The sequence below is a fragment of the Trachemys scripta genome, chromosome 2 (genome assembly GCF_013100865.1).
Source record: "Trachemys scripta elegans isolate TJP31775 chromosome 2, CAS_Tse_1.0, whole genome shotgun sequence".
Classification (NCBI taxonomy): Eukaryota; Metazoa; Chordata; order Testudines; family Emydidae; genus Trachemys; species Trachemys scripta.
Window position 1 is genome coordinate 223,205,082 of NC_048299.1, and position 16,704 is coordinate 223,221,785.

The 16,704-nt window shown below is 42.2% G+C and overlaps 1 protein-coding gene across 1 annotated transcript; it reads left to right on the top strand.

Annotated features, from left to right (window-relative positions):
* Positions 1-592: 592 nt before the first annotated feature.
* Positions 593-14,785, top strand: VXN (vexin; the record flags this gene model as incomplete). Its single annotated transcript, XM_034763021.1, is given in 5 exon segments — positions 593-807; positions 6,763-6,818; positions 10,358-10,505; positions 13,408-13,469; positions 14,697-14,785. Coding segments are annotated over 5 exon segments (422 nt in total), but the record flags the coding sequence as incomplete, so codon positions are not given.
* Positions 14,786-16,704: the final 1,919 nt, after the last annotated feature.

Below are 16,704 nucleotides of genomic sequence, written 5' to 3' on the forward strand. Positions count from 1 at the left end.
AAATATAGGTACCTAAATCTCTATTTACACACCCAAAATTTTTTCAGAGCATTGAAGAGCCACAATTTCTTTTGATTTCAATGTGGGCTTAGCACCTTTGGCAATTAGCCATTTATTAAGGTGCCTGAATATGGATTTAGACGTCCAACTTTTGGCACCCATGTTTGAAAATTTTGGTCAAGATACCAAGGATCTAGGCACTATCATCTGTACATATGCAGTTATAGAAACTTTGAAATACAATATACTTTTCTTACTACATGTGTCACCTACTGGATTCCCATTATATGGAGAGACTTAAAAATGTAAAAGAATATATAACATGAAACCTAAGAAAAATCATAAAAAGAATACCTACCAGTAGCTTTGCAAAGAGCAGATATCCAATTTGATAATTCACCAGCTGTACAAAACAGACCCAACTTGCTTACATTACTAACCACTTTTATTCCTGAGGCTTTGGCACCCTGGATAGGAGGAAGGAGACACAAAACAAATGTGGCAAAGGCTTAAGTAACAGCTAAATTAAATCTTTGCATCAATAGAATTCATATAAAGACAGATGGTAGTAGAAAATGTTGCAATTAAGAATATGGAATGAGATGAGATCACAGCATCAGTCTGTCTTTTGTAGACCTGGACAATGATCACAGAGCCAGATTGGATTAGTGAAACCTATTTACCAGAAGTTCAGAGCAGTTGCATGAAGCCGATAGGCAGTCGGAAGAGAGAGGTGAAAAATGCATCAGATTTACAGCTGTAGCGATGAAAATTTAGAAGTTTTCACCACTGTGATTTCATCCAAATGTGAGTACATGTTAAAGCAGAATAACAGACAGTGCTGTCTTATCTAGAATGTTTTACCAGTAGAGAAATCCTTTCAAGTGATAAACTCATCTCCTTGTTCTACTGTATTGTACTTGCACTTCTGTGTTCTCCAGTTGCTCTGAAGCTAATGCATGCAGATGCCTGGACAATGTAGATATGTGAAATATTTCCACAGGAAAAAATGTGAGATGAATGTTCTTGATGCCATTTGATTTTGTTTATAATCTGAATGGGTGATCAATAAGGCATAGCTCACAACAGTAGGGCTGATTTATGACATAGAAAATAACAATGTAATTCCATGAAGAGTTATTCGCCCACCGGAACTGGCTATATATTGAGCAAGTGTCTGCTGGATCAATAAAGGGAACATTTCCAAAATCATGTCCTAGGAATGAATGTGTATTAACATGAATTACATCTGATGATTTGAAGAATAAATACCAGCCAAGCCACAGTATGTATTTGATTGAAGAACATAGTTTAAACTCAATAACTGCTTATACCAAAAGAAGCCAGATAAAAGCATGAACAACTATTTGTGGGGGACAGATCTAATCTGCATTTGCAAGCTGTAAATGTGGGCACTCTGCTGCTTATTTTCACAACATGAATAGACCCACTGATGTGGCCAGCATTGTAACTGTTTTCATCTGTTAAATTCTGTGGATCATTCATATAAACATCCTTCTAGCAGGCAAATTAGAGACGCATGTTTCTGCTAGAATTTATATCCCCCCATCAAGAAAAAAAAATGTTCACAATGGTCTCTCCGCTGTTTTCCCTGCTGTCATTGTATTCCTGTGCAAGTAGGTCACTAATGTCTAGCTTCATGATTCACTCATACTTCAATGGCTATTCAAGTCACTGTATGTTTGCCAATACGGTGACTTCCCTTTCATGCAGTTCCTTTCCTCAGCTCATGTAGGCTGATTGCTGCTTACATTGGCAGAACACATGCAATGATTTGGCCAGTGGCTCACAAATGAGCTGAAAATATGCATACACGTTTATCAGGCACTTACCATGGCGCATCTGGGCATCAGCAACATAATTAAAATAACAAAATATTTCCCAAAATTAGAGAAAATATGGAAACTCAAAACTACCCTGCCCTATCCCGTAAGACATTAAATAGGTTAACTGCCCTGAGAGACATGGGTAATTTTTCTATCAGTTAAACTTGTCTGCCCCCATCTTTAATTAAATGTTTTGTTTGTAAGGCAACAGTGAATTTAGTCATCACTTACCCAGTGAAATCTAGACGTGTGGGGGTAGGGGAGGTTGTTTGTTTGTTTCATTGGACACCTCTGGGCAGCTTCAAAAATGAGTCATAGCTTATTTATATCATTTATGGAAAAACTCCTTCACTCTGTTCAATTGATTTTGTCTCCCTCTTGCACTGTTTTCAAATATAAACCTAACAAGGCAAAAGGTTGTAGGGATGCATGTGAATTCCCTCCCACTTCATGAACCTGGAGCCATAACCCCTTAATGGTATGTGTATTATTTTAACTGATGCTTATACAGCCCCCCCTCCCGCAGCTGCGTCACATTTTATACATACCTGTAACTATTTCTTACCTGGGGGTACATTCTCAGTGTAGTGAGTCAAGCGAGCAAGCACCATGTGTTATAGGGAGGCAGTATTGTCTAAAGATTAGAGTGTGGACCTGGAAATCAGTGGAGTTTGGACCTATTCCGGCCTTTGCTACTGTCTTGTTGTATAACCATGGAAACGTAATACAGGCCAAAATTTTTGAACCTGGGTTGCTAAAGTTAGACACCTAAATCCATATTAAGATATCTAAATAGTGGCCTGATTTTCTATGGCAGCTGCAGGTGCTCTGCACCTCTAAAATTAGGCCACTTATTTAAGTGCCTAAATATGGGTCTAGGTGCCCAACATTAGGCACTCAAGTTTGAAAGCTTTGATCTTAACTTCACTATGCCTCAGTTTCCCTCTCTGTAAACTCTGCATGGTCAGACACATTTATCTCTGCAAAGCCCTTTCAAGACTATTGGATGAAAAATTCTGTGCAAGAGCAAAGTATTATTAATGGGAGATGAGTGTCTAATCTTAACGATACCTCATTAGTCAAATTATAATACCTAGTGTTAGCACACCTTCAAAGCGCCTTACAAACATTAATTAGTGTTGGTAACCCCTGAATTTGAATGAGCCCAAGAACTCAAAGCAAAACTCAATTGGAGATTAAGAGTTACACCTGATTTTGCAACAAACCATCCAAAACTGCAGGCTTCATTTGGTTTTGACTGGAGTTTAAGCCTGAACAGAATCCCTGGACCCCAAACCTCCTCAAACTACAGCAAAGCAGTTTTAGATTAAAGTTTAGGAAAAACTTCGTAACCGTAAGAACAGTAGGACCATGGAACAGACTGCCTAGGGAGGTTGTGGAAGATCCTTCATTGGAGGTTTTCAAAAGGAGGCTGGATAGCCATCTGTCTTGGACGGCTTAGATGCAACAAATTCTGCATCTTGACAGGGAGTTAGACTCGCTGAACCTTGCAGGCCCGTATAACCCTATGACAACCCCATTCTCAAAGTTTGGCTCTGGATTAAGTTCTGGATTTGAACTCTGCAGCTGCAACCTGCCACCTTTCTCTGTAATGGGCCTGAACCAGAACACCAAATCCTGCATGTCTGAATGCTGGAGAAATGATTAATTATTCCTAATCACAGCACAGCACTCAAATGTGTGCTAGGCACTTTACAGCACAAAGAGTAAGACCGGGGCCAAACCTGCCCCAGAGAATTTACAATCTAGCTTTAAAGATACAAAGAAAGGCAACAAGTAAAAAGAAGGGGATGGGGAGAGGAAACACAAGACCATTCAGCTTAAACATACTGGTGTGGTAGAGGGTGTTGGTGGCTACCAGCAAGCATGTTGTTGATCTATGGACAAGCAAAGCTCTCATTGAAGCAGGTGGGTATGTTAGCTGCCTTCCATTCTGGCCAAATGGAAGAAGCAATAGAGCTCCTTTATGCACTAATATAGCTGCAAGTATAGAAGCCACTACCCACAGCACTGGCCATATGGAATTCCTAAGCAAAAACTAATTCAGGGCGAATAAGAGGGTTTTCTCTGGAAATGGATGATAAAAACACAAGGGCATTGACTGGATTGCTGGTTTGTGTGTCAGTGGCAGAAGCAAGCAGACAGTGAAAGAAGCATGGGTAGCATGGCTCCAAGAGGAAGCCAGAAAAAGTGTTTCTTTTGGACAGAGTGCTGGCTGCATAGGCAGGCTTAGAATTGTGAGCAAGGACACTGCCTGCTGTTCTTTGTTTCCACTGTGTTCAGGGTAACAGGACTTGTCTAGGTTTTTTGCAAATAAAAGGGATTGAACCAAAGAAATCTCTCTCTCTCGTACTATCAGTTTTCTCTCTGAACAGAAATAATACAGCTAGGCCCAGAATAGTGGTTAACTGCTCAAGCCAAAGGGGCAATAATGTATATCTCTTCATAGCTTAATAAAAAGTCATTAATATTGTGATGGGATCCCTGGGGTACAACCTGGAACTGAGGTACCCCCTGGGCCGTCTTTCCCAATGTTTTGCTAGTGACAAGCAGCAAACCCCTCCGGAAGCTGGCACAACAACAGGTGGAGCCCCACACCCAGCTAGATTGCATGAAAACACCCAAAGCCTCTCAGAAATCACAAGCAGAAAGGCATCAGCCAGTTCCCCCCAGTTCCCTGACTTTGCATCCCTGAGCTGAACCATTCTGCCCTGGTCAGAAGCCTGACCATTGTAAGTTTATAACCCAGTCCATCCCTCCTTCAATGTGGAGAGGACACACACAAGCCTTTGTAACTGAGCTGAGAATTCCCTAGCACTTCAAGCAAAATATACTGTTTTAGGTAAATATAAAACAGGTTTATTAACTATAGAAACATAGATTTTAAGTGGTAAGCATAAAAGGACAGAGATGTTACCAAAGAAAATAAAAATAAGCACACAATCTAAATCTTAAACCTTATTACTCTAGGCAGTATTTAGATCAAGCAATGTTCTCACCCCACTGGATATTACAGTCCTTACTGCACAGACTTCCCCCTGAAGCCTGGACTAGTCTCCTCTGATGATCTTTGTCTTCTTGGCATCCCAGTTGTGTCCAGCGTAGGTGCGGGAAGAGAAAGGCTAAGACATGATGCTACTGTCCCTTGTTTTATACCCTTGGCCCATGTGCCTCGCAGACACTAGCCCAGGCATGGCCTGGTTGGCTTTGCTGAGTCACAGTGAACAAACAACCCCCAAGTCACAGTGATCGAGCAGTTCCCATTGTGTGGTGCTTGGATAGTTGAGTCACACAGTTGATTAATGGGTGGTCAACACCCACCTGGTCAGGGCTCCTTTGCATGTCAATAGCAAACTTACAGCATATTTCAGTAACAACCATACAGCACAATCTTATAACTTTATACACACAAATGATAGACATATTTGGACAGAACAGTGGGTTTCAGCAAATCATGACTTTTCATATCATACCTTACATGGCATGATTTGTACAAAATATCACAACCATATATGAATATGGGGGTTACAAGGCATCATTCTGAGGTACAGTGTGTCACAAATATGTTCTATCAGCACAGCTAGATTACCTGGCTCTGAAGTCCACAGTCCTACCTCTCATCTCCATCTAAAACTATAAACTGGCCCTTGTTTACTTGAGTCTGGGTCTAGGCCCTCTCCAAAAATGTCATTAGCTTGGCCTGTGTTAATTGGGTAATGAAACCATGTAAAATTTGGTTCACAGCTCTAATTAATGAGGATTTCACAATATGGCAGTTACACAGTGATCCTAAAATCTGAGAGGGATGTTTTTTCCAGGCAATGTCCCCTCTTGTTTTTATTTCTCAATTAGAAGAAAGAAAGAGGTTGTGTTTCCTCTGCAGAGGTCACGTGAATTGAAGGTCCTCCTCTTGGTGGCATTTGATGTAAGTAAAAGCATTGTAGATTTTGAAAGCCACATTAGCCCCTGTTTCCTCCTCTAAGAAAATCAGCTTCATTTGGAGACTTTGTTAGAAGTGCCATCTACTACTATAGAGACTGTGTATCCGCTTCCTAAATTTCATGAGTAAATGGAATGTGCACAAACTATTTTCAAGTGCATATTTCACTTAACATCACTGCTACAGCCTTGCCAACCCCAATTTAAAAAATCGTGACATTGGCTTAAAAATAGTTACATGAGCTATTACTAATGCCACCTTTTGGGTTCTTTTTATTTATCTTCTAGTTTTTGAGTCTTTCAGGGGCATTGTGGCCACACTTTTTCTAGCTTCTCTCCAGAATTACAAGAGCTAGAAATTTTTACATTTTTTTAAATGAAAGCCAAGAATCTCATGTAATTACATGGTGAGAGTGGTGCTGCCAGCTACATCCAAAAAAAACACAATTCCAATGTTGCCAGCTATGCCTGATACTCCATGGTTCTTTCAGTGGAACAAGAAAGATGTCCCAGCACTGAACGCTATTGTAGGCAGAGTGAAGATATAACCCACACACCTCCTGGGTGTGGTGCTCGGTCCCATCTTGTGGCACTGAGACCACTTAGAGAGAGTAATGAGTCTGCTCTACAGCCTTCACTAAGAGGCATAGGGCTTTTAGCTCATGCAGGAGAGGCTCATGCACTACACTCCAGAGGCCCCAGGTTCAATGCCAACATCCGGAATCCGTTAGTGTTACAAAGACATAGCATCAGAGCTGAGAATGACATTTCAAATAAATTGTGCTGACATTTTTGATGATCTCATAACGAATTACACCAACCTGAGATTTGCCAGTTTCTATTGCTAATCAACAAAATCCTAAATAATGTATAATATACATCAGTGTCTGAAGCTGTCGTCTCTGGTGTCAGCCACTATTGCACGCTGATCATGTTTCTTTCATTCTCTTTGCAGCATGTAGTCCAGCCAGAAGAAAAGCCAAAAGCACGCAACACATCCTAACAAAGAGAGTAAGAAAAGTATCCATTTTTTTTTTATTCAAGTTGGCTTAACTTCTCCTTGAAAGTCTCATGGATGGGAAAGCAGACCTTTCCAGGTTGGGGCATGGGGAGCATAGAACTGAAATGGTGTCTGGAGCTGAGGAAAAAAATTAGAAAGTTTCTGGAAAATTGCAGGTATTTAGAAAAAGGTTTTTGAACTCTTCAAAAAGATTGTTTTTTTTTTCAAACAAAATTATTCAAAATTAATTTAAAACATTATAACAAAATAAATGACGTAATATCTTGTCAGAAAATGATTGTCTGAAGGAGCTGGGAGGGTAGTTCACCTCGGGAACCAGCCTGTGACTCCCTCTGAGACTCACGCTCTGGTACTTCCCCCTTGATCCAGGGAGATGCAATCTGTGCCAGCCCTTTTTGCTAGCACAGCCTGCTTTCCCCTCTGTGCCAGTTCTGGATCATTAGCCTGTGCACTGGGAGCATTGGCTTGTGCACCGGGGGTTGAAGCCAAGGCTGTGTCCTTTCCTGATTACCCACTCCTCACCCAGCTGCTAAAGAGAGCAACAGTCTGACAGCAGTTGATTCCCCCTGCCCCCAATGCGCAGATACACACATGTGTGCACACAAGCTCCAGCAATCTGGATAGCCCATGCAGGGAAGTAGTGGGGTTCCTTACACCTTCTGACTCCCTTGTGTGGGTGTGAAGGAGAGCTAACAAGTGAACCCAAAGGAGTCCGAGCAGTTAGTTATTAAACTTTTTAACTTTTTCAAAAGCTTATTGTGAAAAACCCTCACCAGCTTGTGCAGCTGTGTGATCCTGCCCTCATCCTCACTTCTTCTTTCCCTCCTGCTATTTATTACACTCATTTATTGCAGCTTTCCCTTAAATAGCCTGTAAGTTCTTCACGGCAGGGACTGTGTCTACTTATGTGTCTGTACAGTTCCTGGGGGTCCCAATCCTGAGTGCATCTTCTCCACACTGCTGCAGTGGAAATAACACAAGTGTTAGCCTTTCACAGGGACTAAGTCTATTTGCCAGGCTTAGATACTCTGGCACAGCTATTTGGGCCTGGCTTTCTTGTCTTAGGGCCCCCTTTTCCCTCCCTTGCCCTCCCAAAATTCATCTAGCCAGCTCATAGTGCCCTCCAAGACCCTTTCTTGTGTGTCTCTCTTGCTCTTTCTTTGACAGTTCTGCTTTATCTTTCTCTCATACTATGTAGACCCCTCTTTATCAGCTTTGGGACTTTGTCTGGAAGGTATTTGTGCTTGCCCCAGACCTGTTTCTTCTGCAAAGCTCCCTACATAGAAATCTTTCACCACCATCTTCCATTGTCAAATACATTCTTCTCCAGTTCCCCGGCTGCTCCCTCCCTTCTAGATTATTCTCTCACTATGTGCTTCAGAGTCAGCAGGTTCCACTATCTACTTCAGGAATCCTCTCTACTTTTGCAGTGTAGCACACCTATCAATGGACTGAAAACAACACCACACTACATTTCTTGCAATCCCAATGCCTATTCTTGGTTGCTCAGTCAGCCCATTGCATCCATAGATCTAAATGGGATGGTCTTAAATGGAACATGAACCTCAAAAGGATCTGTCCCAGCAGAAAGTCTACACTCTGAGAATGTTTTTACTCATTCAAACACCTAAACATACATTCCTACAATCCTAAATCATAATTTAAAATGGCCAAAAAATGGAATTTCCACTCCATGGGAAATTCAGAGATTTCAAAATTTGGTTTTGTCCTAAATTAGGACAAAAAAGTTGAAATCTCAGAATTTTTCAGGAAACAAAATACTGTGACATACTTCATTTGGACTTTACCATTTCATTTGGACTTCATTGTTTTGACTAATATACAATATAAAAGTTAAAATGATAAAGTCGAAACAAAATACATCTAAATTAGTTTAAACCTGATCAAAATGAAATGCTTAGGTAATCTCCTGTTGAAATTTTTGACAAAATCAAGATGTTCCTGCAAAACATCTTGATTTTACCAAATCAGCATTTTCTAACAGAAAACTTTTAGCCAGCTCTAGTCATAATCCTGTTCTGCTATTTTTATCCTTTAACGTGATCATTATAATCTCAATATACATTTATCACTACTAATCAGGCAGTGGCTTCTGCAACATTTAATTTGAGCTATATGTGCCTGTCTTGTCACCTTTTTAAAGAAATCTTGACATATTTATCGTTTCTTTTTCTTCCACTCCTAGAGAATAATCCTCTTGACTGTCCTCTTTTGTCAGTGCTGATGATCCCACATTTACAATCAGAGTACCACAGCACAAGGATAGTCTGTGCACTGCAAATAAGGACATAAACTGGGCTTTCAAAAATAACTAACCTTGTAGTTGTTGATTTCCATGTTTCAGTTTAGTGCAGCTGACTGCAGCTAATGTGTAATCATCCAATAGCATCGTATGTGCTGGAAAATACAAGCCTTTGAGGATATTGTGGTGGTCAACTTTTTCTTCCATACAAAGAAAAGGAACGGTTATATTTTGTTTCATTTGTACATCTGCCTACTGTTAGCATTGTATCTCTGCCTGGGATGGCATGAGGTCTTCCACCATGGTAATTGCAGTGGATGCACAAATTTAATCCCAGACAAGAGCAAAAATAGCAAGCAATCTGGAAACCTGCCAAGTTCTTTCATTGCAGCAGCCCTTGAGCATGCCAGTGCTGTATTAAGTGATTTATACATTCATGTGACTGACCTTGTGAGGTAACCTCAGTCACTTTAAAATTAATCCTTTCCAAGAGGGCAATCATGGAAATTAAAAAAAAAAAAAAAAAGACGCATGATTTAAAAATTCAACTGTTCCCTCAATATGCTCATTTTTGTGCTTCCTACATTTTCACTATAGCTCCACCCCTCATCTGTTTTTCCCATTCTCCCTTCTTCATCCCCCAAAATGTTGACTGGAATTATATAAAAATAGTCTTGATTGAAACTGATATTTGATTACATGGCAGAAAAAGTGGCAAATATTGCTGTACATTCTAGCACTTCCACTGCTAAAATTAGTGCCCAATCTGCCCAGTGACAAGAACGTAGCTCATAAAATATGACATTTTTCCATTGACCATATAATTCTTTAGAGGCTAAGCCACAAAATGGCAAGGTCTCCACCGAGATGAACGGAGAAGAAGACTGCCCAAGGTACAAGGCTATGGAGAATTATATCCACAGTGTTTCAAGTTGGGCATCCAAAAACCAGTGTTTTCAAAATCACTTGTCATTTTTTAAATGTTTTAAATGTTCACTTTAGCCCTTGAGATAAATATGGAAAGATGCACATACATATTGCAACAGCAAAGAGAATGCAGGTTATTTTCCAACATGTTTATCATTCCTCATGCTCAGACTTCAAAATCAAAATATTCCCCTTTCATTTATGGGGAAACAAGTTGAAGGACTACATGCAACAGAACCAATGAAAGAGATTCCAATGTAATGACTTGAATGCCTTACATTCATACATAGCTCCAATGAAGGATGTTTGTAATTGGACAGTTTTGTCACTTTCCCGTAGGTGGTGGCAGTGTCTGATTATCGGACCTACTGGACAGAGGACTTGCTTCCAAGCCAAGGTGATCTCACCCAAGTCCTGTACAAAGATGCGGTGAGGAACTTTGGCCGCTTGCAGAATGAACAGGAAGGATTCTGTCCTGCCAAGCACAGTAAGTCCTCAGCTATGACTTCATTACTCTGCCATCTCTGTGCTGATTGCTCAGAACATTGTTTGATGTGGCAGCCTCCTAGTTGCATGACGTTTTCATTAAAATGGGTATTTATCTCAAAAAAATTCTGTGCCAAAAAATTAAAAATTCTTCAAAATTCTGCATATTTTATTTGTCAAAATAACACAATGTAAACATGTCAGTTTGTATTATTTTGGTAATTTATTTCAAAATACCTAACAGCAGCTATTTCTGTAACAATACAGACAACAAAAAAGATTCAGGAAAATGTTTTTTGACAAATAGATTCCTTACTAGGTATATTAATAGAGAACTCTGAGTAATAATTAATTTAAACTACAATACGGAAATGTATTTCCCACACTCCTCAAGAGCACTGCAAAGGCTTCAGGGAGTCAGGGATAACCGAGGAGCATGTGTCCTTGCACCCCCACTCACCCACTGCTCCTCCACCCATCCTCACATGTCCCTGCACCTCCTTCCCCCATCCTCATGTGTCCCTGCACCCCCACTCTGATACCTCTCCCCCCAACCCCATGTGGCCCTGCTCCCCCATTCAGCCTCACCCACTCAGCCTCCACCCGTCTGTCCCCCCAGCTAGCCCTTCTGAACCCCATATTGTGACCTCCCAGGAGCCCCATGTGACCCACACTGTCCATCCCCCCATATCCTGTGCCTCCTAACCTGGCCCCATAGCCAGGGCGCTGTGAGAAAGGCAGCCTTTTCTCTTCCCTATCCACAGCTGGTGCTGGCCCATGAGCAGCTGCTCTCTGTTCTGGTGCCTCAGTGGCCCCTGGTGGGTGAAAGGCATAACCACAGTACCTTTCTCGACAAATGTATTTTCTGTGGGGGAAAATTCTGCACGGCACATGAATTCTGCACATGTGCAGTGGCACAGAATTCCTCCAGAAGTACAAAACAGGTCAGCTGTTTCTGAGAACCAGGCAAGGGAAAAAATATATATATTTTTTTTGCCAATGTTAAAAAATTATTGCAACTTATTTTTTGAACAGCTCTAAGTGCCCTTGTGCTTTGCAACAGAGTCATGAAACTTGGCAGGGAGGTGGCCTTTGTGTCATGAATGTGCCCTTAGCCGCCTATGACAATCCATCCAAATTTGGCCAAGTTCTAAGGCTTTGAAAAAACACAGTTCACACATGATCGATAGAGACTTCTTAGATTTCACTGAGCCTGCTCAAGCCTGACAGGGGAGCACATTCACTGTGACTGAGCATGCTCCAGTCCAGAGCTACTGAGGCTCAGAAGGACTTTCCTGGTAATGGGTACTCCAGGCCTAGTTGAGGCCAGACACTGGAACTGATAGCAGGGAGCCTTTCTGTCCTGTGCTCTCAGTGAGCCCCCTGCACCCAGGCAGTTGAAGGAGGCGGCATCTGATTTGAATGAAGAAGAGACAAAAGCTGGACCAGCAAGGAGGGAAAGGAGTAGATTGGACAAGGAGTCTGGGACTAGAGGTGGGGAGAAACTGTGACTGGTATTGGCTGGGCAAGGAGACTAGGAGCTGGAAAGGGGAGGCAGGAACTAGGAGCCAATTACGGGGAAAGGGGAGGCTGGGCTGGTTGGGCAAGGTCACTGGGACTGGGAGCCACTGAGGGAAATGATGGGGAACTGAGAGCCAGTTGACTGGGAGTTGGGAAACATAGATAGGATGAGTAGCTCAAGAGGAGACCGACTGGGACTGACTGGACAAGGAGACTAGGACTAGGAATCAATGAAGAGTGAAAGGGGGGAATGAGACAGATCTGACAAGGAGCTGGAGTGTGGGGAAAGAATTGGGAGTGGCTAGGCAAAGAGACTGGGACTAGGAGCCAGGGAGAAGTAGGAGGCTGGGGCAAGGAGGCAGAGACACAGATCAGATGAGGAGTTTTAGGAGTGAGATTAGGATTGAGGGACAGTAGAGGAGGGCAAGGGAGAAATCAAACAAGGAGCCAGGAGAGGGGTACTGGGACTGGCAGGCAGGGAGAGTGGGACTGGGATGAGACACCTGAGGAATGGAAACTGGGTGTGGGTAGGGGAGGGGAATGAGACTGGTACAAGGAGTCAAGAATGGGAAAAAAGGCACCATTAGGAAAAGGACAAGTTGGAGGGTACGGAGCAGACTGGGACAAGCTTGTGGGAAATGGGCAGAAGTGTCTGTGTCCACCAGAATGCATTCCCCACCAGAGCCTGGAATGGAACTCAAGATTCCTGGGTCTCGCCATTCCTCTGCTATCAACAAATATCTGCACTCTCATACCCCTCTAGATCTGGTCCACACAGAGGATGACAAGCTACTACTTCTATCTGTTGCTCCCTGGCTCAAATGGAGGAGAACCAACCCTGCTGATGAACCACATGGGTGTCAATATGATGCCATATGATAGAATCTCTGTTTTTACTATTTGCTTTTTCTAAAAAAAATACACACACAAAAACAATGTTAAAAGAACATTATTAAGGTAGCAAAGTGAAGCTCTCAAAAGTATGAAAATGCCCTGAATTGAGGGAGGTAGGGGAAGATGCTCTTTGCAGCTTCCTTTTTTGCCTCCGCACAAGGCCACGCACAAGGAAATATGAAGTAAAGACCTGAAGGTTTGGTCCATTGTTAATAGCTGAAGTTACCATTTCAAAAGCCAAAGAACGGGAGATTGAGTGATTTTGCCCTACTGCATTGCAAGTCTACTTTAGCAGTTCCAGGTTCTCCCATTCCTGTATAACAAAAGGTAGTCAGCCCTTTTGTGATATAGATCTTTGCAATTGGCCATAGTCAAATCTAATAGGACTGTAACTCTAATTACTGACTCTTTCCACATAATCTTTTAATTACATAAAGTCCAAGGGAAAAATAAATTACCAATAGTAGCATCTTAATTATGCATTGCAGTGGGAATTTCTGAACAAGAGTCATCAAACTCCTGTGATAACCAGTCGGATGGAAAATCTTCTGTAAGTAAAATCCAGTAAGATCAGCTACCTGTATGTGATGTGCGTTAAACTAGCAGATGAAATTCAATGTTGATGAGTACAAACTAATGCACACTGGAAAAAATAATCCCAACTAGATATATGATGGGTTCTAAAATGCCCGTTACAAGCAGAGAAAGTGATCTTGGAGTCACCATGGATAGCTCTCTGAAAAACGTCTGCTCAAAGTGCAGCAGCAGTCAAAAAGGCTAAGACTATGTTAGTAAGTATTAGGGATAAAAAATAAGACAGAAAATATGATAATTGCACTGTATTCACAGTGTGGGCATACCATGGATTCATACTGTGTCCAGTTCTGGTCACCCTGTCTCAAAAAGGATATAGTGGAACTAGAAAAGGTGCAGAGGAGGGAAACAAAGAGGACCAAGGGTATGGAACAGCTGCCATATGAGGAGAGACTAAAAAAGATTAGAGCTGTTCATCTTAGAAAAGAGATGACTAAAGGGATATATGGTAGAGGTCTATAAAATCATGAATGGTATGAAAAAAGTGAATAGAGAATTTACTCTTTCGCCCAATACAAAAATTACGTCACCTACCTGCATTTAAACTGGTCAAATTGGACTAGATTCGCAAAAGCAATTTCCGACATTTTTAATGATTGCTTCTTGGAACAACCCTAGAAAACACAAGAAGGAAGGTCTAGTCTTCTCAGTTTAATCCTATGTGACACATAAATTGGTTCAAGAAAAGTGGAACTACTAAGTAATAGTGACCACAGTGAATTAAGTCCAACATCCTCAGTAAAACTAGCCATTCTAATTGTAGCCTGAAGTAGCGGTAGTAATAATATCTCGCTCTTATCTAGCCCTTTTCATCAGTAGGTCTCCAGGTGCTTCACAAAGGAGATCAGGATCATTATCCCCACTTTACAGGCACAGTCAGGGCCCAATATGGAGTTGCACCCACTAACAGCAGGTGAGTAGTTGTCCCTCAGTACTGAAGAAATGATTTACCAAAAAGCAATGAAACCTACAGGGTTTTTTAGGCGTCAGTCTCACAACCCTTGTTCACACAAGTAATCCTTGCTCACAAGAGCACCTCTATTGAAGTGATTATTCATATTAGTAAGGATTATTTTGTGGTTAAGGGTTTAAAAACCTCTCCCCTTAAGTCCCCAAGTAACCTGCAGTCCCCATTCATTAGAGAAATGTGTAGAAGTTTCTTAATGACCTTTTTCTTCCCCAGCAACCTTCGACATCCCCAGTCACCCATATCACAGTGAAACGGGCTGCAGCCACAGAGCCAGCTACACAGGACAGTGCTTCTGCAGAAGAGTAAGTCCCCTTTCAATACATCCACCCACTCCTAGTGCAGTTCTGCCTGGGGCTTCAAGGCTCTGTCTGTAAGGAAAAGCAGCAGGTGGCCCAGATTGTAGGTCATCAATTCACACACACATACAAAAAGTCAGTTGCAAATTACCCATGATTGGAGTAATAAATCTTAATGATCTGCAGTAGATGAGTAATTAATTTCCAAAATATTTGCCTAAGGTGTTATTTTATTGATTATGCACTATTAACCTAGACATTTTAGATCTTAAGGCTATTTAAAATGTTGGACATATGTCAATTTAATTTCTCTTGCTTAATCAGAAAAAAGGTAATGATGTCTGAGTAATTATTTATAAACATCTAACTAGTGTGACATCATGAGTCCAATTTACTCAAGCCAAGGTCTCCCTTAGAAAGAAAAAGGAATAGCCATGGTCATTATGTGGAGATACCGGGCCAAGTTCTGCTCTTGATTACATCCTTCAGACCCCTTGATTACAAGACTTCAGACTGAAGTCATCTGCAGAATTTAGCCCAAAGCACTGAGGCACTATAAGGTGCAGTTTTCTTATATTTTCTAAACAGATAATTATATTAAATAGAAAATGGCTCCTATGGGCCAACTGGACTCGTCATGTAAATTAATCTGTCAATCAAGTTACATCAGAGATGAATGTAGATAAATGCATTGCTATCTGGAGGCAGTAACAACCTATTCTCATCATTATTTAGACGTGTCATAGGCGTGCCTTGCACTTTACACTCAAATTATAAACCTGGGGTCTGTTCCTCTGGCATATCTCCACTGAAATAGATGGAGCTACACCAGTTTACATCAGCAGAGGTTCTGGCCTACGGTCCCTCCTGCAGAGATCTTACAATCTAAGGATGTCAGAAACACTAATGGGCCTAGTGCTTACCTGCTTATCACCAGACTTAGGGGCTGTCTACACTGGAGTTGGAGATGTGAATTCCAGCTTGAATAGGCATACCTGTGCTAGCTCTGATCAAGCTAGTGTGCTAAAAATAGAAATGAAGCTGGGGTGGTACTAGTGGTGGGAGAGGTTAGCTGTCCTGAGTATGTACCTACAATCTTGGATAGGATATTACTCAGGGCGGTTAGTCCTTCCCACCACGCACATTGCTATGACTACTCTTTATTTTTAGCAAGCTAGCTTGATCAGAACTAGCGTGTGTATGTCTACTCAAGTGGGAAATTACACTTCCAGCTCCAATGTAGGCATATCCATAGTTAAAGCTAAGATTTTGTCATGGTTATTTTTAGTAAAAGTCACAGACAGGTCACAGGCAACAAACAAAAATTCACAGAAGCCGTGACCAGTCTGTGACTTTTGCTGCTGCGGCTCCATGGCTTCCCGTGCCGCTGAGTTGTCTGGGAGCTGTGGGTTCCACCTCCGTCCATGGTGACTGGGAGCTGCAGGGTGACCATATTTCCCAAAGAGAAAATGGGACACCCCCAGCCGCTTGCCTGAGGTGTTCCCCTTCCCCCACACAAGGCTGTTGCCCATCGCTGGAACCCCGAAGGCCCCTCAGGAGTCTGTCACCTGTCGTTGGAACCTTGCAGGGGCCTCCTGTGGCCTGTTGCCGGAGCCCTGCCAGGGCCCTACTGGCTGCCAGCTCCAGAGTCCTACAGCCCCTGGAGCTAGGGTTACCATATGTCCATTTTTCCCGGACATGTCCGGCTTTTTGGTAATCAAACCCCTGTCCGGGGGGAACTGCCAAAAAGCCGAACATGTCCGGGAAAATACCAACCGGGCACTTCCCCTCCCACGGAGGCTCTGCTCCTCCCGTGACTCTTCGGCTCTGTTTAAGAGCCGAGCTGCCCGAGCACTCCAGCTTCGGGCAGCCCCCTTGCCTCCAGACCACAGCCGCCGGCCGGGCACTTCCCCTCCCAGGCTCCA